The sequence below is a fragment of the Ovis canadensis genome, chromosome 4, assembly GCF_042477335.2.
Source record: "Ovis canadensis isolate MfBH-ARS-UI-01 breed Bighorn chromosome 4, ARS-UI_OviCan_v2, whole genome shotgun sequence".
In the NCBI taxonomy this organism is placed as follows: Eukaryota; Metazoa; Chordata; class Mammalia; order Artiodactyla; family Bovidae; genus Ovis; species Ovis canadensis.
This window is the reverse complement of record NC_091248.1, coordinates 96926536-96950762: the sequence shown is the minus strand read 5'-3', so window position 1 is coordinate 96950762 and position 24227 is coordinate 96926536. Positions and strand designations below refer to the sequence as shown.

At 40.0% G+C, this 24227-nt stretch overlaps 1 protein-coding gene across 2 annotated transcripts in view; it reads right to left on the bottom strand.

The window, feature by feature from the left end:
* The window catches only part of VPS41 (VPS41 subunit of HOPS complex), a 207725-nt gene extending 186756 nt beyond the window's left edge, over positions 1 to 20969 (bottom strand). Inside the window, exons 1-2 of one of the 2 annotated variants that reach the window (XM_069588258.1) lie at positions 20908 to 20969; positions 9299 to 9337 (exon numbers count right to left, since the gene is read on the bottom strand). In XM_069588258.1, the coding sequence (XP_069444359.1) occupies positions 9299 to 9337; positions 20908 to 20928 (60 nt within the window). In that variant the 5' untranslated portion in view covers positions 20929 to 20969. The remainder of the gene's footprint in view (positions 1 to 9298; positions 9338 to 20907) is intronic. The other variant, XM_069588257.1, reaches the window with a different exon arrangement.
* Between the last annotated feature and the right edge of the window lie 3258 nt (positions 20970 to 24227).

The following is a 24227-nucleotide window of genomic DNA, read 5'->3' as shown; positions in this document are numbered from 1 at the left end:
ATATATGCTTCACAAAGAATGTTTATCCTTGCCTGAATGATGCAATAATCAGCAGAACCTGTTAATATTAATAGCTCATTAAATGAAAAAGCAAATTTTTAATCCAAGGGCTATTTGGAAGGATATATTATAATCCCATGCTCCATTTCTCACAGCAATCAATCTCATAACAAGGTACATTACCATTTCAGTTACTAGTTGCGACAATTTGTTTATTAAAATTAATAGATGTAAAGAACCAATTTAAGTTTCAATAAATGATTCACAATGTTCTACCCACCAGGTTAAATACTTTTTGTGTGATGCATTTTGATTTAAAAAACCTATCTGCTGATTTCTCCCAATGACTGGTTTTCAGGTCAACAAAGCTGAAAAAAATTCTCCTTGTGGTAGATGTCCCAAAAGGTACATTTAAAGTTAATTCCTCATTCAACATAAACTATGTATAGGTTTATTTTAAATAGGCTCAGCTATCTGTCAGTCTTTCTGGTTTGTTAAAATTAATTCAGCTAACACATTCAAGGCCTCCTAATTGTGATATCTGCAAGACCTGAGCAAGATCTAAATGGACATCACTTAGAAGGCAGGTTTACTAACAATGGTAACAAAATCATAAGGACAGAAGTGACACTAATTAACAATTAGTTATCACATGCCATGGCCCAGGCACAGGTCATGTAGTTTACAGGCAATTTAAAGAAAGATACTACAGACAGAGTAAGTCTTAGTTTCGCTATTCAGTTGCATTCATGAATAACAAAAGGTCACTGGGACCCTTACTTAGAAGAAAGCAGACCTCACTACATTTCAATTTCCATTTGGTGCTCTTCTCTTTCCTTGTAATCTCCATTTAGCCTGATGTTTTCCCTCTTGTTATTCTCTTTTTGCTGTGCAAATTTAATCTTGAAAGGTTAGGCTAACAATTTGATGCTTCTATTGCAAAGTTTTTTGTACAACCCAATAAACTCCTACAAAAAGGTGGAATAAACTTCCAAATAAACAATATACCAAGAACCTATTCAAAGCAGGGTTTAAAAAATATGTATCTCCATGAAGCAGAACAGCTTGTTTCCAGCTTTATAAACAAAGTTTTCCACAGCACATTATACCTGGTCCACAAATAGGAAAGACCTTATTTCTGTATTGTTAATACCTCAACTTCTTTTTCCTGCACCACTGATTCTACTCAGAAATAAATCTATGGTGTGTTAAGCCACTATAATTTTGGAACCGTTTGTTACTGCAGCATCCTGCCTGATATAGGACTGCAGTCAATATTAAATAGTCCAAGTAAAGCAAGGAGCACGACACAAGAAGTCATAAGTGAACTTGAAAAAAAAATGGAAGTAAATGATGATTCATGATTTAAATACTGCCTTCCACTAAAATGTCTAAGAACAAAATGAATCAGGTGTTGGAATTATCTGGCAAAGATTTTTAAAGCAGCCATCATAAAAGTGCTTCAACAAGCAATTATAAATTCTCTTGAAACAAATGGAACGACAGACTCTTTCAGCAAAGAAACAAGCTATTTTAAAAAATGAGAATTTTAGAACTGGAAAATAAAATGCCCAAAAGAAATAACTCAATGTTTGGGTTCAACAGCAGAGATGACAGGACAAAACTAATGAACTTGGGATCAATCAACAGAACTTACCCAATCTGAACAACACAGGGAAAACAGACTGAAGAAAATGAATGGTCTCAGGGCTCTGTGAACAATAACAAAAGGCCTAACACTCATATTACCAAAGGCCCAGAAGGAGAAGAGAATAAAACTGAAAAAGTATTTGAAGAAATAATGACTGAACTTTTTCCAAATTTGGTGAAGGACATAAACCTACAGATTCAATTAGCTAAACAAATTTCAAAGAAGAGAAGTCAAAGAAATCCACTCTAAGAGACATCCTAATTAAATTTCTAAATACTAAGGTTAAAAAAAAAAATCCTGCAAGCAGCCGGGGAAACACGACACATGACTTATGGGGGAGCACCAACTCAAACAACAACAGATTCCTCATTTGAGATGACAGAGGCCAGAAGGCAGTGGCACATAATTTCTCAAGTTCTAAAAGTAAACAACTATTAACCACAAACGCTATATCTGATGAAAACATCCCCCCAAAATGAAAGGGAAATAAAGACATTCTCAGATGAAGAAAGACTAAAAGAATTTGTGTCCTGCAAATCTATCCCTGAAGAATGAGGTAAAGAAAGTTTTCTAAACAGGAAGGAATAGAAGATAGAAGTTAACAGATAAAGGTTTAAAACTTTAAAAAGAAAACATAAAAATGGGTTAGAGTAGGGGGTAAACATAGCAGATTATCCCTCTTTTCATAAGTTTCTTAAAGCATGTTTGATATTTGAATTAAAATGTCTAATACCAACTGATAAGCTCAATGAACAGGAAACATATTTAAGACAACTGTACTTAAAAAAATGGGAAGGAAGGTTTCCACATATGACTGGAAATATTACAATGTTGGGGATACCAGCAGACTGTGAGCAGTTACATATGCATATTTTAACACAAAGAGCGACCATTAAGAAAATCACACAAAGTAATACACTCAAAAATAGTTATAAATAAATCAATGCAGAATTTCAGGAAAATGTTCAAGCAACTCACTGACAGGGAAGAAAAAAACAAGACAAATGAAAACCAGGAACAAACAGAAAACAAAAAATGGCAGTCTTAAGCCCGGATATGTCAATGATTGCCTTCAATGTGAATGTTCTCACCATGCCAGGGAAAAGACGAGAGTGGCAGAGTAGGAGAAAGTCAATCTCAAAAGATAAACACACTGTATGGTTCCATCCCTACAATATACTTGAAATGACAAACATAAAGAGATGGAGAATAGAACAGTGGCTGCCAGGCTTGGGGGTAGGGGAGAGAGTGGCTGTGACTTAAAGCGAAACTTGTTTTTCACCCTGTGATGAATGGTTCTATATCGTGACAGCATTGGTGGTCACACAAATCTTCACATGTGATAAAAGTGCACACAATCAAATACACACTTACACACACGAATGCACAAAAAACTGGTAAAATCTGATTAAGGTTTGTAGACTGCACCAATATCAGTCTCATAGCATATCACATCTGACTGTGCAATATTAGTTACCCAAGATGTTAGTGTTTCAGAACTAGGTAGGTGGTATAAAGAATCTCTCTGTACTACTTCTTATATCGGCAGGTGAATCTACAATTACCTCAGAATTTAACACTTTAAAAAAAAAAAGCTCAGAAAAAAAAATGTTTATTAGAGTATAAACTATTCTGGCCTTATATAAAATCTTAAAAAAAAGAGGCCAAGAAATAAACCAAAGTTTTCCTCTAATTCCCCTGTCTGAGTTTGAGGTAGGAAAGAAAGGACACAGTTCTATGTCAGGTTCCATACCTTTGCAACCCAAATGTTCTATAACAGCAACTGCTATAGACTTTTTCTTTTTTTTTTTTTGCTATAGACTTTTCTAACATGTATAGACATTAACATATTTTGTTAAAGAGGAATACTTGTATTGTTAAGTATATAAAGTAATGCATAAGCACATAAGTGTTAGTCACTCAGTAGTCATGTGTGACTTTTTAGAACCCCATGACTGACTGTAGCCTGCCAGGCTCTTCTGTCGTCCATGGAATTCTCCAGGCAAGAATACTGGAATGGATAGCCATTGCCTTCTCTCCCCTTCTCTCCCAGGGGACCTTCCTGACCCAAGGATCAAACCTAGGTCTTCTGCACTGCAGCCAGATTCTTTACCATCTGAGCCATCAGGGAAGCCCCATAGGTAATGTGTATTTGTTATAAAAAATTTAGAAAAATGAAGACAGATTATAATAGTAAATGAGAGTCACATGACCCAGATGGCCTTGTAGTATTTTTCTCTATGATCATATGTGCACTTTGGAAGTTGAAGAGAAACTAGATTATACTCTAAATCAGGAATCAGCAAACTACAGTCCATGGCCAAATCCAGCCATATGCCTGGTTTTGTACAATCTACAAACTAAGAAGGGCTTTTACATTTTTATATGGTTACATACCTACATAATACCTTCAATACTGTCTCTTGGATTACAAAGCTTTAAGTATTTACTATCTAAACACTGACCAAAAGAGCTTGCCAACCACCCTGCATGGTATTTTTGTAAAAAGCTTTTTTAAATCATAAAGATAATACAATTCCTTATTTCTAGATATTTAGCCTGTTTCCAAATTTTTATAATTCAAAGTTGCAATGAACATTCTTGAAGCTACATTTCTGCACACAGAAATAGATATACTTTTCAAAAGGGATGTAACTCAATTAACATTATTTTATATATGTTTATTATTCTAAAATAAGAATTTTATCAAAATTATTAATGTCATACATACATTAGTTAGACAATCCTCTCTTCTCCAGAATAATCAATAAGTTCAAAGATTCTGAAATCAGTATCTTACCCCACTAGCTGAATAAACCAAAATCTGTAACATCATCCAAAATATCATACCTATACAACAGTAGCCATCCATCCCTAAAAACTGAAAAGGTCTTTGAGCTTCAAGATGAGAATGAAATCTTTTTGAAGATAATATACTTTTCTGTTAAACTTTACAAGACAAACACTGTCTCAAAAATAGTCTGGCTCATCATATCAATGTGGAAAAAACAGATGACTGTATATTAAAAACAAAAAAAAAATCCTAGATATGAGGATCAGTTTATTTATCCTCCAAATTTTCCACTAATTATTAACATGATCGCAAGACCCCTAACTATGTAGCTTATTAAATAAACATTACTTCCTATCTTGGCTGTAACCAAGAATTTCTACTTTAAGTGTAAAGAACAAGTTAAGATTCTTAAAGATTGACATCTTGACATATATACCACTTTCAATTATTTTAATTATACTCCACACCTCAAATTCATTTCATTTGGCTGCAGTTTTCAAGATTAGTGACAAATATACTGATAGAGTTCTGAGTATTCAATGTTATTTTCTCAAACACATTACAATAAGAACTTTGAAGAAAACACAGGAGGAAGCTTCATGACACTGGATTTGGCAATGATGTCTTGGATATGACACCAAGAGCACAAGAAACAAAAGTAAAAACGGATAACTGAATTACATCCAAATTAAAAATGCCTATATATCAAAAGATAGACTCGAGAATGAAATAGCAACCAACCTATGGAACGGGAGAAAATATTTAAATAACTGCATATAATTAAAAAGGGATACACATGTTAGTATATATTCTTTCTATATTACCAATATATCTTATATACAGAGATATGGATGTAAGCAGGGCTTCCCAGGTGGTGCAGTGGTAAAGAACGCAGGAGACACAGGAGACCAAGGTCCGATCCCTGGGGGGGGAAGATCACCTGGAGGAGGAAATGGCAATCCACTCCAATATTCTTGCCTGGAAAATCCCACGGACAGAGGAACCTGGCAGGCTACCATCCATGGGGCTGCAAGAGGACTGAGCGCACACGCACACACACACAAATACAGGTAAATCACTTCTAACTCCACAAATCTATACCTACCTACCTAGCTATCCATCTATCCATCCATCCTATCCACAGGTTGTTGAGTTATATTTATAGCTACTGAATAAGGCATTAATATCCAGGTATCCATCTGATATCCGTATCTACACCTGAAAAGGGTTAATATTCAGAATATATAAAGGATTCAGCTCAACGAAAAAACCAAACAACTCTATCAGAAAATGGGCAAAGAACCTGGATATATCTCCGAAGATACACAAATGGCTCACAAGCATATGAAAAGATGCTTCACATCACTGATTTTTGGGGAAATGCAAATCAAACAACAATAAGATATCTCCTCACACCTGTTAGGATAGCTACTATCAAACACAAAAAGGAAAATAAGTGTTGGTGGAGAAAAGTTCCAGAAACAGGTTGCCCAACAATGTGAATAAACTTAATGATACTGAACTGTATACTTAAAAATGGTTAAGATGGTATGTTTTGTTTTAATGTATATTTTACAACTAAAAATTTAAAAATTAAAAGTTAATAAAAGAACTTCAGAATAACCTAACACTGTAGTTTTCCTATAATGTGAAAGTCTAGTTTATATGAAATGCAGCATCTCATAAAGTGGTAGAAAAATAAATTACATGGTTGAAAACACTAAGTATTGTTCACAAAAATGGAAATCACCTGAGCACTTAAACATGCTTATTCATAAAGGAAAGTCTATTTGTACAAAAAGAGAAAGCTTAATTAACAGTTACAAAACCAAATGGGGGGGACTTCGCTGGTGGTCCAGTGGTTAGGACTTTGCATTCCAATGCAGGGGATGCAGGTTTGAAGGTTCAACTCCCGGTGGGGGAGCTAAGATCTCACATGCCTTCCGGCAGAAAAAACAATAACATAAAACAAGCAATATTGTAACAGATTCAATGAAGACTCATTAAAAAACATCTTTATAAAAATTAAAAAAAAAAAAAACCCTAATGGGAAGAAGGGACAGAGGCAGAAAAGGAAGAATAAAGATTCCCTGGGAATCAAGTGGTATGTCAATACCAATATCAATCTTAAAAGTGGAAAGTGGTTCAAACTGAGTGAGAAATCCAAGAAAATCTTCTCCAAAGACTAGACTGCAAGTAACTTACTATAGCTACAATGACTTCATTCAGCTCTACCACCAACCTAACTATTCTGCTGGTGCATAAACTCACTAGAATTGGTATTGTCTGGAATGGCAACCACTTTCCTAGAGCCAGTGTGGGAAGAATTTCTAAGCCCTCAGGTTGAAGCACCGGGCTGTAAAATCAGCCACCAGCACCACAGCTAAAACAGAAGCTGGAGATCACTAATATTCCCAGTGTGCTTCCCATGTGCTGAATGCCAAACATGATGATTTGCAAACATCAATCTTCTCTAGTCCTCACAACAACCATACGAGGTTAGCAGTCACTCCCATTTTTCACATCAAGAAGCCGAAGAATGAAAGAATTGACACGATGCCCAAAATAACACAGCAAGTATGAAGCACAGCTGAGAGATGACCCGAGGTACCATCCTGAGAAGGCACCATGGCTGGAAGGCAAGAAGACCAAAAGAACCCAGAGGCTGGGGACCAGAATCGGAACCCATTTCTCCCACAAAGCAGCTACGACATTGGACTCTCAGGTTACTTTTTGGGCCTCAGTTTTCTCGACATTAAAGTACCTTTTCTTTCCATCATTCTTGAAATGTCGTTAACTTTATTCCTTAACTTCCTAGTTTTTGGTTCATTTCTATTCTGAGATTTTTAAATTTCTGGTTTAAGATAGTTTGTGTGCTTGTTTGTTTCAAGATATTCAGTTTATGATGGAGTGTTACGTTGGTGTTCTCTTGGAAAATTTTTGATTCTCACTACTTTTTTATCCTGTAAGCAGTTTTGTATGGATGCTACCATTTCAGATCATTTTTAAATGACTTAGATGTTCCTGGACAGCATAAACAGGTGCTCCCAGGGAGAGGTGAGGTGTTTGGGTGGTTTACTAGGTTTCTTAGTTACACTGGTAAGGGAAGGGCATTTTGTTTGTTGTTAAATTTTGGGCACAGCCCATGATGTGTGGGGCATGTGAGATCTCAGTGCCTTGACCAGGGATCAAACCTGCGCCCTCTGCATGGGAAGTGCTGAGTCTTAACCACTGGACCACCAAGGAAGTCCCATATTTTCTTTAATAAGTGGCATCCTTTTTATGGTGGCATGGAGAGAAGAGGTAAATCTCCTGATTGTACAATACTGTTTGTTTCTGACACCTTGATATCTCTGCTTTTTCCTTTTCCCTGTACCACCAGACCTCCAGGGAATGCCTCCCCCTTGTCTGCAGAAGTGGCCCCATCCCAATACTGTACTTTTGGTGTTTCACGAATTTTCTAACTCCTTCCTTTAAATTCTCAACAATCAGTTCTCAGATCCACCAGGCTCAGACCTGTACTCACAACTTCCCTACTTGGGATTGGGCATGACTTCCCCTCGTTTTGTGCCACCACTGGGACTTGGCCACACTCCCCTCATTTCCATCCATCTGATCCTCAGCTCCAGTCAATCCAAAGCTGGCTCTATTAGTTTCAAATATTTATTTCCCCACTTATTTTGAAGTTTACAGTCTCCCTGTTGCCTAATTATGCTGGAGGCATGGCTTACAGATTCTTTTGTTTGCTCCCTTTCTGGATCATTTCATATCTGAAAAATGGGTGGAAAGATTTAGATGGACGCAGGTGCCAACATCCTGCTCACCCTGGAAATGAAATTCCTGGACAGGGTTCTAACACTGTAGGATTCTGAACTAGTGATCCTCAGAACACAGGGTTCTCAGTTAAGCAAAGTTCTCCAAAAGTAAAAATGGTGCTCTGAAATGCTTTCAATGCATTATTAAAAATCAACAATTATTATATCCTATCTATAAGTAATTTCAGTTACACCTTACCAGGATTAAAACAGCATCACAGATCTTTAGTAGTGAAAATGTTAGGAATTACAACTCTATAGAAACTCTACAGATGTACGATGGCATAATATGGAAGATGTCCTCTAGAGCAATAAGACCACCTTTTCTCCCCAAAGCATAAAAGAGACTATCTGTAATATCAGTCCAAATTTAATAGATGTTATCACAGATACTTCTATAGTCCTCTGAGCCAAAGGAAATACTATAAGGAAAAAAAAATGTACCTATTATTTTTAGCCCATCCATAAAACTAATAAGCTAATTGATCAGTGTTATGCTTAAACTTATTTTTTATGCATAGCCTTGAGAAATTTTTTAAAGGCTTCCTTTATATATTACTTTTTCTCCTTAAAATACAATCTTTACTACAACTGAGCTCCCTAACAGTTTTTTAGGTAGCTACTTCCCTTTTTATGAAATATCATTTCAGTGATTCAGAAGTTATACTAAAAAGCACATCATATTCATTAAAAGAACAAAGAATAAATACTGCAGACCCTACAATGGTTATTTTTAAAAATAGGTTTTTAACTGTCAAGATTAGTTTGTAAAATTTGGCATGAATTTCCTCACTGCCAACACGCTTAGGATTAAAATATTGTTCAAAATAAGGAAAACACTTTTTGCTCCTTTTCTCGTTTATTTTTTAAATGAATCTAATACTTTAAAAGATGACCAACATATTCCTCCTCGAGGTTTAATCACCTATGACCCTACCTTGCCTTCCCAAACCCGGGGAATGTTCCATTTAGCAAGGCATGACCAGCTCATGATGTTGGCTCAGCTAGAAATTTCCATGCTCTTGAATCACCACCTACCTCTGACTCATCTGTAGATTCTTCCAGAGATCCAGTTTCCTACAAATCATAGAGGGGGGAAATGGTTAGAACACATGACAAAAGAAGAAAAAATATTTTCGAGGAATAAGAGTCCTCACGTCCTCACCACCAATACCTATTTGCTCTTCTTTGGCAGTAATCTTCAAACCCAGTTTGAAGAACTCCACATGCTCGACTCTCACAAGCCTCCTACAACGTCTCCACACCCTGCAGGGCTAAGATGGTCATCCTGGGTCCACATGGATCTGTCACTCCCAGTGACCTCCCTCAATGGGTCAGCAACTTAACAAATGACTCCAGGAACTTCTTATGGGAGGACCCAGAAAGCTCTTCCTTCACTAAAGATGGAACTCAGTCTGGCAAAGCAGTCTTTACTGATCTCAGAAGTGAAGAGGCAACTGCCACTTCAAATTGTCCATAAGCCAATTTTTATACAGCAAAGCTCAAAGCTCTTTTGCTGTTAATTATTATGCTATTAATCTGGCTGAGTCAAAATGACTGTCTTGCTTAAACAGCTTTTACAAAAGAATTCCCCTAGTGTGGTAGCTTATCAGGCACTGCGCAAACAAGCTATATAATTTACATCCACTCTTTAAACCATTAACCGGAAGACAAATTCTGCCATTTAACAGTTTCCCTCTTGCAAGGCAATGAATCTTGCTGCTCTGGAGAAAACAAAGCAAAAGGGGGGAAAAATGGACTTAGTCCCGCTAATCTCTCACCTGTCCACTGAAAGAGAGAATCTGCTGATGCCATGCGTCTTCAAAGGGGTCAGCAAAACGAAGATTTACTTAACGTGCTTATAGATATCAATAGCAATAAAAGGTTACAGCTAACGTGCTGACAGTGAACATAAGCATTTCTCAACCATCCATGAGACATAAAAGGGTGGGGTGGGGGGCCAAGGACATTCACAAGCCAAAAAAAAAAAAAACAAACAAACAACGGGGGGTAGGACATTCTAGATACAAATAATAATTTTTTTCAGGACCAAACAAATGAACATTTTAAAGAAAGGTGGATGCACATATCACTCAATGCAAATTGGACTGCAGGATAAACAGACACTGGGTGTGTGAAAATATTTTAATTTCACGTGTCTAAAATCATTAAGAGCCTGGCAGGTGGCAGGCTCCCTCCAGAAGAGCCTTGTGGACAGAAAAGTCCCTGCTTACAAGTTCATCTGTAAAATAGGGATGAATAATAGTTGTAATTAAGAATCTGATTGTAGTTATAATATTAACTATGATGAATGTGAACATCTCTATATCCTAATATAGCCTGTTTGTTTTCAAGATAATCTAAAATATTAGAAAGTCCTCATTAACTTGGAGCTATGATCTTTCCACAGCAATGTTTTGTTCTTAGCTCTAACTATGACACATAAAAAATCTAATTCTATTGCTTGCCAGTTCTCCAGACAGTTAATGAAACAGATCAAGCTGACTCTTCTAAATTACTTCTCCCCTACACTAATCACCCCCTGGTTAGTGTACCTGCCCTCCTGATCCTTCTATTTTGGACACAGACATACTCCACTTAATATTAATAGTCACTGTTCTAATGTCTTCACTCAACATCTATAATATAGCACTCATGATGCTAAATGTTTCACATGCAGTATCTTGAAATTTCCTAATGCCCTCCAAAGTAAAATGCAAAGGCTTAGAGTTTGAACTTAAATGCCTTCTAAAATCCCTGACAGTTTCTGCACATTAAGTTATTAGCATGAGCGAAACCAGGCTTTGACAGCTGTGCCAATAAGCCACGGCAAGATTCCTATCTCCCACCTCTAGAACTTTCAGGGAACACTTGACTACTCTTTTCCAAAACTGACATTAAATCAAAGGAAACATTTTTTCCTAATTTGTGATCCATTCAAATATACACATGGTGTATAAGGACAAACATCCCACTTACATGCATCATTAAAACAAAAACCTAAGTCCCCAACCAGCAATTTCAATCCAAAAACTCAAAATCAAATTACACATTTGTTCCCACCAGAAAGCACGCAGAGGCAGAATCTGATACCTTACGGCATGCAAATATCAGACATCTGAGTCTTCCAGCCCTCCTGTGGCTGCTGGTATCAATCAACACAGAACATTTATTTCAGGACACTCAGAGACTTAGCATCAGCACCAGCATGAACCTCCCAAACGGAGCTGTGGCCTCAAAAAACGACACTTCTACCCACGATGCTATCAAAGCCCCAGATAAGTGCCTTCAGGAACTGGCCCGCTCTGTTACTTTTTAGCATCCTTCATTCATCAAGCCCCGCTGGCTCAATGCTCCAGAGAAAGAGGCTAGAGGAAGATCTAAAGCGAATGTACCCAGTGAGGGATCCCAGAAGAAGGCTGAACATAGAGAAATAGTGACTTCCAAACATTTTCTGTTTTTTGTTTTTTTTTTAATTTCACATACACTCGGTGGCTCAGCCGTTAAGAATCTGCCTGCCAGTGAAGGAGACATGGGTTTGATCCCTGGGTCGGGAAGATCCCCGATGAAGGAAATGACAACCCACTCCAGTATTCTTGCCTGGGAAATCCCATGGACAGAGAAGCCTGGTGGACTACTGTCCGTGGGGTCACAAAATATCGGAGACGACTTAGAAACTAAACAACCTTCAAATCATCAAAGTGTAAGTTATAAAACTGTGCTAGCTTCTAAGATAAATATGTCAGACACAGCAAGACAAACACTGCAGTATTCCACTTATGAGACAGAGAGCTGAACAGAGGTTACCTAGAGCTGATGTCGGGGGAATGAGAGTTATTGTTTAATGGGTACAGTTCCAGTATTGTGATGATAGAAAGTTCTAGAGACAGATGGTGGTAATGACTGCACAAAGGTGAATGTACTTAATGCCACTGATTCCTTACACTTAAAAATGGTTAAAATGGTATATATTATATGTATCTTATCATAATAAAAAAATATGCTGCTCTGCTTGAAGCCAAAATGAAGGGCTGGAAAGCATCTAGTGACATAAATGTGTGGTCGGACAAGTTCTGGGCAACAGACTGAAATCTAACTAAGTCAACAACTGTTTCATTTTACCTTTCTTTTGAACATCAATCCCTTAATCATGTGTCCAAACAGCATTAACTAAAAATCTCACTGCCTTGACAGGTGACCTCTTGAATCTACTCAACCACTGACAGAATTGTCTTCCCAAAACACACAGTAGACTGGTCACTGCTCTCCAGCAAGATCATTGAAGCCCACCCCAATCTGGCCCCCAGTGCACTTCCAGCCTCACTCCCCACTCTCTGTACAGACCCATGGCCCTCCAGGCACACTGGTGACTTTTCACGCAGAGATCACATGCTCAAGTCTCTACGTCACTGGAAGAAAGAGTGACTTGCAGTCTGGATGTCAACTGTAGGTGTTTTGTTTGGTCTAGGTAGTGTTTTTAAGACCCTCACATAAAAATCTGTATTTCTGACTTCATAAACTCAGATACACCTGAAGTCTGCATTTCCACAGACATTGGTTGGAGCTGAGCAGCTATGGTCCTGGAGACAGAATGCACTTCACCACGAACACCCCAAAAGTCCCAACACCAGGCAGTCCCATTCATGGCCACTCCACGTGCCCACCTTGAGCGTGTGATGCTGTTGCAGAGCCTCCTGAAGCACTTCCCTAGCTTAGAAGGTCCTTGGCCCAACTCCGCACACTTCCTAGTGTTCCTTCAACTCTCAGCATACTCCCCAGTACAATTCTCAGGAAGTACCTCCAGGAGGTAGGGACAGTCGGGCTGAGGGCTTTCAATCTTGCTTTAACAATACAGCCTGACTGCATGTCTTCCATTTCCATGTTGCCAATGCGAGGCTAAAAAAAGTTAGAAACTCATTGGCTGTTTCTAAATCCTAAACTTTCCTCACAGCCCAACCTAGCCCTCACCTCACCCACAGAACTGTCTCCAGTGAGTCCAGGCCACAAGGTCCAGATCTGGCCTCCTATGGCCTCTGTTTCTCCTAGTATTAATTGTCTGATCCTAGTAGTTATCCTTTTAAATTCACTGTGGATAACCCCAAAGGCTTTTGCCCGTCTCCAACTATCCTACCCAAAGCATAGGATTCAACAGCTGGTTGCCGATGATCACAATGAGAAGAAATAAGGTGCTGTAGAGAGAATGTGGAGAAAAGGGGACCCTCTTACACTGCTGGTGGGAATGTAAATTGGTACAGCCACTATGGAAAACAGTATGGAGGTTCCTCAAAAAATTAAGAGTTGCCATATGATCCAGCAACCTCACTTCCGGGCATATATCCAGAAAAGATGAAAAGCCTAACATGAAAAGATACATGCATCCCAATGTTCATAGCAGTACCGTTGATCATAGCCAAAACAGGAAGCAACCTACATGTCCATCAACAGATGAATGGATAAAAGGAGATGGAATACTATTATGCTACTAGCATACAATGGAATACTACTTTGCCATAGAAAAGAATGAAACAAGGCCACTTGAAGCAACATGGATGGACCTAGAGAGTATCATACTAAGTGAAATGAGTCAGAAAGAGAAAGACAAATACCATATAAAATCACTTACATGTGGAATCTAAAATACGGCACAAATGAACTAACCTACAAAACAGAATCACAGAGAAAACAGATTTGTGGTTGCTGGGGTATGGGTGGGGTGAGGAAGAATGGACTAGGAATTTGGGATTAGCAGATGCAAACTGTTATATATAGAAGAGATAAACAACAAGGTCCTACTATATAGCACAGGGAACTATAGTATCTTACTGTTAAATGTTTAACCATAATGTTAAAGAATATGAAAAAGAATATATATATTTAACTGAATCACTTTGCCGTACAGCAGAAAGTAAAATACTGTAAATCAACTATGGTGCTCAGTCATTCAGTGGTGTCCAACTTTTTGAAACCCCAGGGACCACCAGACTTCTCCATCCATGAAATTTTCCAGGCAAGAATACTGCACTGGGTTGCCATTTCCTCCTCCAGGGTATCTTCCAGACCCAGGGACTGAACCCACGTTTCTTGCATCTCCTGCACTGGCAGGTGGATTCTTTACAACTAGCACCACCTGGGAAGCCCGTAAATCAACTATACTTCAATAAAATAAATCTTAAAATAAATAAATAAATAAGCTGCTAATCCAAGGCAGTAACACTGTACCTCCTCTGTGTATTCCTTTCCCACTTGTGAGTAAGAGGAAGTGCATTTTCTCCAGCTCATTAGCTCATGGCTACAGGACAGCGACAGAGGGGGACAGAGGCGTGACAGCACAAACAAGGACAGAGTGCTTCACAAAGAGTGTTAACCACCTGGCGGCAGCCCCGGGAGGGAGCAAACGGGGCGCTCGGCAGGTCCCCACAACAAGGTCTTCCCACGCACCTCGACCCTAACCCCACCATTAGGGCCCCGTGACAGCAGCCCAGAAGAAGATACAGCACAGCCAGCCTCAGAGGCCAGGAGGGGTTCAGAAGATGTCAGCCCAGGAAGAGAAAGACAAGCCAGGACCTCCAAGGTTGTGAAATCCTCATAATTTGGAGGGAATAGTTTGTTAAGCACCATGAAGAGAATTGGGGGGCAGAAATGGGAGGCTGGAGCCTGAGGAAGGCCAGCTCCAAACTCTGCAGGATGAAGAAACAGAGCAGAGACCAGGCCCCAGAGAACCAGACTGGGCTGGAGATGGACGTGAAACACACAACACTTACTGCCACCTTCTCTCCCATCCCAACACACTGTGTGCCATGGCTGAGCCTGATGACACAGTGGGACAGGTCCCAACGTCTGACAAAGGCACGGAAAGAGAAAATATTTTGTGTGAATTGTATTTGATATCCTTGTGCACAGAGCTTCCATTACAGAAAGCTTTGGGTCCCGCAAGGACTAGGCTGTCTGAGTAAGATGAATGGGTACCCCGGGAGCCGACAGAAGCAGAAGACGCAGGTTACCAACCTTGTTCAACCCATCAGGCTCAACGGCTGCTCTCATTTTACTCTGCAAATGAAGGAAAGCCTCGAGGACTGCCCCCGTCTGGTGCCTAGTGGCCCCATCCGAAATCTCACTTTGCATCATAGCCATCTAAACTGTCTGGGGAACTGGCTAATATTTGCTAATCCACTCCACATTTTTTTTTCTTTTCCATTATGGTTTATTGAATATAGTTATGGATTTTTTTGAACCGTGGTGCTGGAGAAGACTCTTGAGAGTTCCTTGGACTGCAAGGAGATCCAACCAGTCCATCCTAAAGGAAATCAGTCCTGAATATTCATTGGAAGGACTGATGCTGAAGCTGAAACTCCAATACTTTGGCCACCTGATGTGAAGAACTGACTCACTGAAAAAGACCCTGATGTTGGAAAAGACTGAAGGAGGGAGAAGGGGACGACAGAGGATGAGATGGTTGGATGGCATCACCAATGTGATGGACATGAGTCTGAATAAGCTCCGGGAGTTGATGAACAGGGAAGCCTGGCATGCTGCAGTTCATGGGGTCACAAGGAGTCGGACACGAGTGAGTGACTGGACTGAACTGATGGATTTTTCTTTTCCATTATGGATACTGAAGATAGTTCCCTGTGATATACAGTAGGATCCTGTTGTTTATCCATTCTCTACATGACAGTTTGCATCTGTTAAATTCAAACTCCCACCCCATCCCTCCCCTACTTCTTCCCCCGTGGCAACCACAGATCTGTCCTCTACGTCTCTGGGTCTGTTTCTATTTCCCAGATAAGTTCACTTGTGTCATGTTTCAGATTCCATATATAAGTGGTACAATATGGTATTTGTCTCTTTCTGACTGACTTCATTTAGTATCCACTCCATCTTCACAGATTCTGATGCAGTAGGTGTAAATCAGAGTCCAGATTCACAAGGATTTGATAAAGCAAACAAACAAAAAACCCACTAAGGAAGATCAAGTTTCTAGAAGAAACAAAGGCGACTGTGACTGATTAGCCATGAGCAGGGAGCTGCATGAAACACAGAAGCCCACCCGGATTTGATGAGTGGTCTCTACACAAAGCGGTAACCTGGGAGCCAGGGAGGCTACTAATGATCAGCTGATGTCACCAGCCTCCAGCCCACCAAGCCAGAGGAAGATGGGAGGAGAAACTCACAAGGTAGCAAGCTCATCGGCTGAGCTAATTCATGACTATACTTGTTACATAAAGGTAAAGACTGGGTTTCCTAAAGATTTCTCTGATCCTGTGCTTTTGCAACTTCTTGTTCAGGGCTTTGCTTTTCCTTTAGTTATTTATTAGTAAATGAAAGTGAAAAGTGTTAGTTGCTCAGTTGTGTCCAACTGTTTGCAACCCCATGGACTGTAGCCTGCCAGGCTCCTGTCTATGGTGTTTTTCAGGCAAGAATACTAGAGTGGGTAGCGATTCCCTTCTCCAAGGGATCTTCCCAACTAAGGGATAAAACCCTGGCTTCCTGCACTGCAGGCAGATTCTTTATGGTCTGAGCCACCAGAGAAGCCCACTTATTAGTAAAGCTGCTTTTAAAAGACCTGTCTTGACCAAACTATATGAAGACTGTCTGCACCTTAGCCAATCCAAGTTTGGGTTATAAATCACTTTCCTATTTACAGCCAATTGCTTCAATCTGGTACTGTAACATACTTTATCTCATTTCACACTCACAAGAATCCTGGGGAGTAAAATCCCCAAGCTACAGGCTTGAAAAGCCGGTGATACTCAAATATCTGTCACCTTGATTTTTACTTTTACACAGGGCACAATCACATGAGGGTATACCTGCTCACCAACGTACTATCTCATAATCCTAAAATGCTCTACAGTACAGACAGAATGCCCCTAATTTCTAAAAGGCAGAGGGAAACTCAATGTAGAAGCTCTCCAGTCTGGTCAAAGAATAGATGATCTGAGTGACCAAGTATTTTAATGGACCAGGTTCCCTGCTGGTTGGGAGGAAAGAGAGTACCCAGGGAGTTGACAGGGTAAGGAACGTAGGAAATGTAACCTACAATCCATGTGAATGGATTTTCAAAACTTTCAGGTCAAACAACAGCACAAATTCTTTGCACCTAGCTTAAAATTTTGGTGTGTTCAATTCAGAAAGCTATTCTCCCCCTAATAAATCCATTTAAACATTTTATTAAGTACCTAGTACCTGTATAAGGCACTGGTGCTGTGAGAGATACAGACATGAGTAAACTCTGTGCTCGTTCTTGAGGACTCAGCAATCTGCAGTAGAGCTAAGACAAATACACAAACATACAAACAGCCAGACTTCGGGCAGAATGTCTCTCACAAGCACGGTATGGGCAAATAGTGTCAGACATCTGTGATTATGAAGGTCAACTATAAATCATTTTGGTGAGAGGTAAAATGGCTGGTTAGAGGATTTCCAGGCACAATGCAAGGTGAACTAATTTATATGTAGTTATTTTTACTAACCACTTTAACCATCTCAGAATAAACAAGGATTTCCCAATGACTTTTTTAAAAAAAGTTCATTCATATCCAAAAAGTGATCTTTTTTTAATCTTTTTTTTTTTTTCGTGGCTGCATGACACAGCTTGCAGAATCTTAGCTCCAGACCAGAGATAGAACCCCTGCCTCCTACTGGAAGCACAGACTCCTGACCACTGGATTGCCAGGATATTCCACAAAAAGAGATCTTGAGTTTGCGAGTCTGTGAACTGTGTTACATTAACTTAGTATACATCTCACTCTCTCGGTTATTCCTAAAATTAAGAGGGACAAAAGAGCCATCACCAAAAATACAACACTCAGAAAAGTTAAGAGGAGAGGTTGACTTAGAGTAAGTTTTATTTTCTGTTTTTTGGCCAAGCAGCATGCAGGTTCTTAGTTCTCCAACCAAGGATCAAATCTGAGCCCCATGCATTGGAAGCTCGGAGTCTTAACTACTAAACTGCCAGGGAAGCCCCTTAAGTAATTTTTTTAAAAGGCAGAGTGTTCTGGTAAAAAGATCATGAGCATTGGAGACAGAATACTGGAGATTTATTACAGACACAAGCCTGGGTAAGTTACTTAAGGCATATGAACTTCATTATGCTTACCTGTAAAATTCAATCATTTAATGTATATTGAGAACCAAGCACTTGTCCAGGTGTCAGGCATACAGCAATGAACAAATCCTTGCCATCCTGGAGCTTACATTCCATAGAAAGAATATATAAAAATGAATATAGAAATATACAGAATATACAGGGGAGAGGAGAAAGGAAATTTAAAAACACAGTATGTCAGATGGTCATGTGTATGTCAGATGGTCATGAGCACTAAGGAGAAAATTACACAGAAGGCGATTTTGAAGAACGGTCAGGGAAGGTCTCACACAGAAAGATAACACCTAGAACAAACACCAGAAACAAAATAACACCAGAAATAAAAAGGAAGTGAGAGAAAGTCCTGTTAATATCTGGGGTCAAAAAAAGTGAGCAGCATGAGCAAAGGTCCTGAGGCAGGTACATGTCTACTTTGTTGAAGGCAGAGTAAGAAAACCAGGGGAGCTGATGCAGAGTGACAGAAAGGGAAGAGAATATTGGAAAATGAGGTCTGAGAACAAGAATGGGGAGCAACTGTGACAAGGTGCTATACGGCAACTAGACTATTCTAAGGACTCTTTTTTTTTTTTTTCCAGAGTGCATAGGAAGCCATCTGAAGGTTCAGAGCATAGGAGGTGACTGATCTGACTTACATATCAGAGTAAAATTTACCAACAGAATTCTTTTGTAAGGACCAAATGAAACATGAGACGGTTCTTTAAACTGAAAGGTCCTATAAAAATGCAAAGCATTCTTACTATCACAAACTTACTAAGTGTCATTTTAATCAAAAAGCTTGGCTAAACTTCTACACAAAACAGTAGCAGACACTAGGTAGCAAATACTAGACAGTAAACATGTTGGAGTAGACTCTTGAGAGTCACTTGGACTGCAAGGAGATCCAACCAGTCCATTCTAAAGATCAGCCCTGGGTGTTCTTTGGAAGGAATGATGCTAAAGCTGAAACTCCAGTACTTTGGCCACCTCGTGCGAAGAGTTGATTCATTGGAAAAGACTCTGATGCTGGGAGGGATTGGGGGCAGGAAGAGAAGGGGACGACAGAGGATGAGATAGCTGGATGGCATCACCTACTCGATGGACCTGAGTATGAGTGAACTCCGGGAGCTGGTGATGGACAGGGAGGCCTGGCGTCCTGCGATTCATGGGGTCCCAAAGAGTCGGACAGGACTGAGCAACTGAACTGAATGAACATATCCTGCTAAACTGCTTGAAATGGAAAAAGGGGCTCCAGGGTTACAGAGGAGACTCATCTGATAACATAATGAAGACCCAAAAACTTAATTTCTACCTTGGCGAATTTATTTATTGGCATGTGTGAAAATTACACAGGACAATTTTCATTATGTAACTGAAGTATGTTGCAAATGGTACAAAGCAAATTTTTAAAGGAAATAAACTTCCTATATGATAGTAGCGCATCAAGTCACTGCTCACAAGCAATTATGGAAACTGACAGCCCTATTAATTCATAAGGAAAAACAATGCCAAGCTAAAATAGCACTGGAAAGGGAAATTTAAGGTATTTCCCCAAATTCCGATCTGCCTTTGGGGGGTAGGGGATGTGGGGGACGAGGGGTACTTGATCTTACTTTGTCATTTCATCTAATGCCTGGCTACCATTATTGCCTATATGAAAATAACTACTGCCATTACTAATCTTTCCCTAAACTCCAGTGTCACACTGCCAGGTGTAGGCTGAACACTGCCAACTGATAATCAGCAACTATCCCACAAAACTTTTACTAAGCCAAACTTCTTCTAAGCACTTTAAATTTGCTTAGACTCAGTCCTTCTTAAATCACCCTTTGAGGACTGTACTATAATTATCTCCATCTCTACAAACAACTAGCCCAAAGTCACATTTTAAGAAAAAGAACGAGCACTAGAGCCTGAGACTTGTTTGCTCCCTGACTGATGCACTTAACCACTGCCAGATAAAACAGATTTGTAACTAAATGAAACTGATCCAAAATAAAACTCAACAGATACAACACTGACTTAGTTCTGTATGAAAATGAAATTGACCCGAAATAAAACTCATCAGATGCAACACTGACCTAGCTTGGTACCTAAATGAAATAGATCTGAAACAAAACTCATCGCATCTACTTCGCCTTCCTAGCCCACCTGCAAATCAGCTCTTTCAGTCCTACTTCGAGTAGAAAGGAACTTAAATCTCAGTCACCTGACCTCAAAACTCAAATCAGGTGTGATGCCTCCCAGAAACAGCCAGTCCCTGAGAGAGCCCAAGCTGCCTTCAAGCCAAAATTTCTCAGAACACAGGCCACAAGGCTAGAGCGAAAGGGAGCGTCGCCCCACAAACGCTGGGGGTGTGTCGAGGCGCTGTCTCCGCCTGAGGTCCAAAAGACTGCATCCCACTTGCCTCTCGGCTCCCCGAAATGGACTTTGGCCATACCCCAGCCCCACGTGAGCCTGCCTGGCCCCGCGGCAGCCCCACTCCTCCGTAGCAACCCCAATTTACGCCCCCATCGCCCCACCCTTGCCTCTCCTTCCCCTGCCTAGGAACTGCAGCCCTTACCTGCTCCTCTGCTTCCGCCATGGCGCAGCCGGGGAGTCACCTGACCTACCCGGAAATGAGAGAAAACAAGACCCTGGAACCCAGCGCATGCTGGGAAATGTAGTTTTAGCGTCATTTCTGAACCGAGAAATTTATTTTAGCTGATGAACCTGCTGGACTTTATTTCGGCTTCCGATTCTCCAAGTTAAGTGGAATTGTGCTTTGGGGAATCCAGACATAGCCATTGTTAATGCTACGATTTATTGCATCGTTGATCTTATTGATTCCTTGATTACTATAGTTGAAGAAAAGTAGCAAGGCTCTAGGTAGCCTGGAGTTAAAACTCCCTCCAGGTCCTCCCCACCATTCTATGCAAAACAAAGAACTCTCTCACAGGAAGAAAAAATGGACATTAGGCTGATTACGCCCAGCTCCCAGCCCATCCAGCCTCCGGCAGATCTCCAAAATTCCTTGCCTAGCCATTTAAGAGAGAACTACTCCTAACAACCTTGGAGAACAGGCCCCCTTAAGACAGTAACTTTCCGCATGCATGCCTATATATACTTTCTCATTTCTTAGGTTAGTGCAGAAACTCGCTAATCTGACTGTCTTCCCCTTCTCGCCTCATTAAAGGTGATCTGTTCCTGTAAAGTGCTGGTCTTCTTTTTCTGAACCTTGCCTTCTCTAACTCCCTTACCCTACAATAGTATTTTACATTTGCTGCATATCAGATCCTGAGTTTAGAGTTTTGCGTGCAGTGTCTCATTTAATACTCCCAGCAATCTTTACTGTTATTCCCGTTTTATAGAGGGGAACCTCTTGGCTCGAAGGTCACACAGTCAAGAAAAGAACTAGGGTTCGAATTTGGCTTTGTCTGATGCCAAAAACTCTGTGATTACCAAATCCTGGCTCATCTAAAAGTGTCCTTGCTTTAAAAAAAAAAAAAGTATATGAATATAAAGCAGTTTTTGAAATAAAGAACCAGAGACGATTTATCCTCCAAAAATAGTTAGCTCCTACTCTTTGCTGCTACATTTAAATTGTTCTCTTCTGGAACCTGGACATGCTAACTTTTAAACAATGTCCATTGTTTAATTATTTAGGTTTTCACTGAGTATATTCCATGGGTAAATATTCAAGATAGAATATAAATTTGCCCTTGGTAAAATCTGTAAAACCACTGTATTAATTCCATCCTTTAGAATGAATGATCCCCTCTCCATTTTTCTGGACATTATGAAGGCTCCTTCCTAATCCTCAAAATCTGCAGTTTCCTGTCCAAAGATGGGCATTTCCCTCCTTCCTCTCATCTCCAGAAAGTAGGAACTACCAGAGGGCATCACAAATGAAAGCACCTGGTGGGTTCCCAGTACTTATTGACTCTTGTGCTGCATGAACTCTGACCTAGTAGGAAGTCATGGACTCAGCACTCTGTTGCCTCCCAGATCTCTCCCTGTAACCTGCTCAACTCCTGATTCCTCAACACCCGGGTGACATCATCTGAGACACTTATCTTCTCCCCTGTGCCAAAAGAGCCTTAGTTCCACCTTCTTCCTCCAAGTTTTGTGGGGGGGGGGGGGTCCCTCTTCTATTTTGTCGATCACTTAGTCACAAGGAATAAAAACACACCAACACCATGGTATCTAGGTATATGTAGCCAAGAACTCCATACCCTAAGTATCAACCTTTCCAGTTTGATAAGTTTCTAAAATCTGCCACAAAACTTCCCATGAGCAAACATTCGTTACTCATGATGGACTTTCAGTCCCACAAGGATCCTTATACCAACCGAAGAGGCTGTGGAAGCCTCCATTAAAGTCATTATGAAAAAAGAAGTAAGCTAGACCACTACCATTCTGACTTTCTTCACACACTGTAATTGTTCCTTTTCCATTAGGACATAGACACACCCATAAACTTCTAGGGCTATACCCTCTCCAATTTGGCAATCTCTTCTGCTTTAAAAAAATTTTTTTTAATTATATATTGGAGTATCTCCAATTAACGATGTTGTCATAGTTTCAGGTGCACTGCAAAGCATCTCAGCCATACATATACTTGAACTCTTCTGCTTTGACGAAACATATGCTTAGGGTTAGGAAGAAAAATAGAAGATTATAACCACTATCTTGTCCCTAGGGTGTTCTTGTGTTGTTCCATTTTATTGTGGTGAGAGGTCAAGTAACACATCCAGAAAAAGAGAGACTAAATACTGGAGATAAGTGAGAGAACTGCCACTGAAATTCAGAACAAAGTCTTGTTCTCCTAAAGTTGTTTTTCTCTTTAAATTAGGAGTTTGTGATTAACATATACACACTAGTATATATAAAATAGATAAATAACAAGCACCTACTGTACAGTGCAGAGAACAAACTCAACATCTTATAATAACCACCTGTAAGGGGAAAGGACCTGAAAAAGAATGATTATATAATAACTGAATCACTATTCTGTACATCTGAAGCTAACACATCATTGTAAATTAACTATACTTTAAAAAGAGAAAAAGAAGTAAAAAAAATTATTTTTCTTTCCCAACAGTGTGTGCACCCTCAAAATTCTGGGGAGGTGCTAGCTTCTCTCTCTCCTTCTAGGCCAGCAGTCTTCCTCCTAACCCATCTTGGTCTCTGATGCCAGCTGTGCTGAGTCTTCTCCCAGACCCCTGTCCCTTGGCCCTGTGTTGATGGTAGAATTAGAGGTGGGGATTAGTGGAAAGACATTACTGAAAAGATCTTCTGAGAGTCACAATCAGCTCCTTGCCCAGGGCTGTGGCTCTTTGATTTCACTGCTGAATACATGCTACCTTTTCTTTCCTTGAAGGCTGGCGATCCCTAGGTCTATGTGATGATGAGTCCTCTCCACAAACTCTCCAAGGGACACATCTTTCTCATCTGCCACACAGGTTCTGCTCTGGGGACCCTCTTGGTGGAGAACATCCAATGGCAGCCCAAGAAAGCAAAGTTGGAGGCGGGTCATCAGCTCTGGGCCTTCCTGGTCTTTCTACTTTTCTGGAATGCAGAGTGTTCAGCCTCCTTCTCTTCCTCAAAAAGGGTGTTATGTGCTTGATTGAAGATGTAGTCAAAATGTACAGCAGAATTCTCCTCTGCTCATTCAACTTCAGAGACAATGGCTGCCCCAAGACTATTCCCGATTCAGTGTACTGGCTTAACTATGATAAAATATGATGAGTATTATATAAGTTACTGTTTCCTTTGCAGTAGACTGGAAAGTGAAATGACAAAGATATGGAAAGATGAATTAGAGGAAGAAAGCCCCTTCAGGCTGACAGGTTCACATTGTGCCTGTGAACAAGATGAAATTCATATGTGACCTCTGTGCCC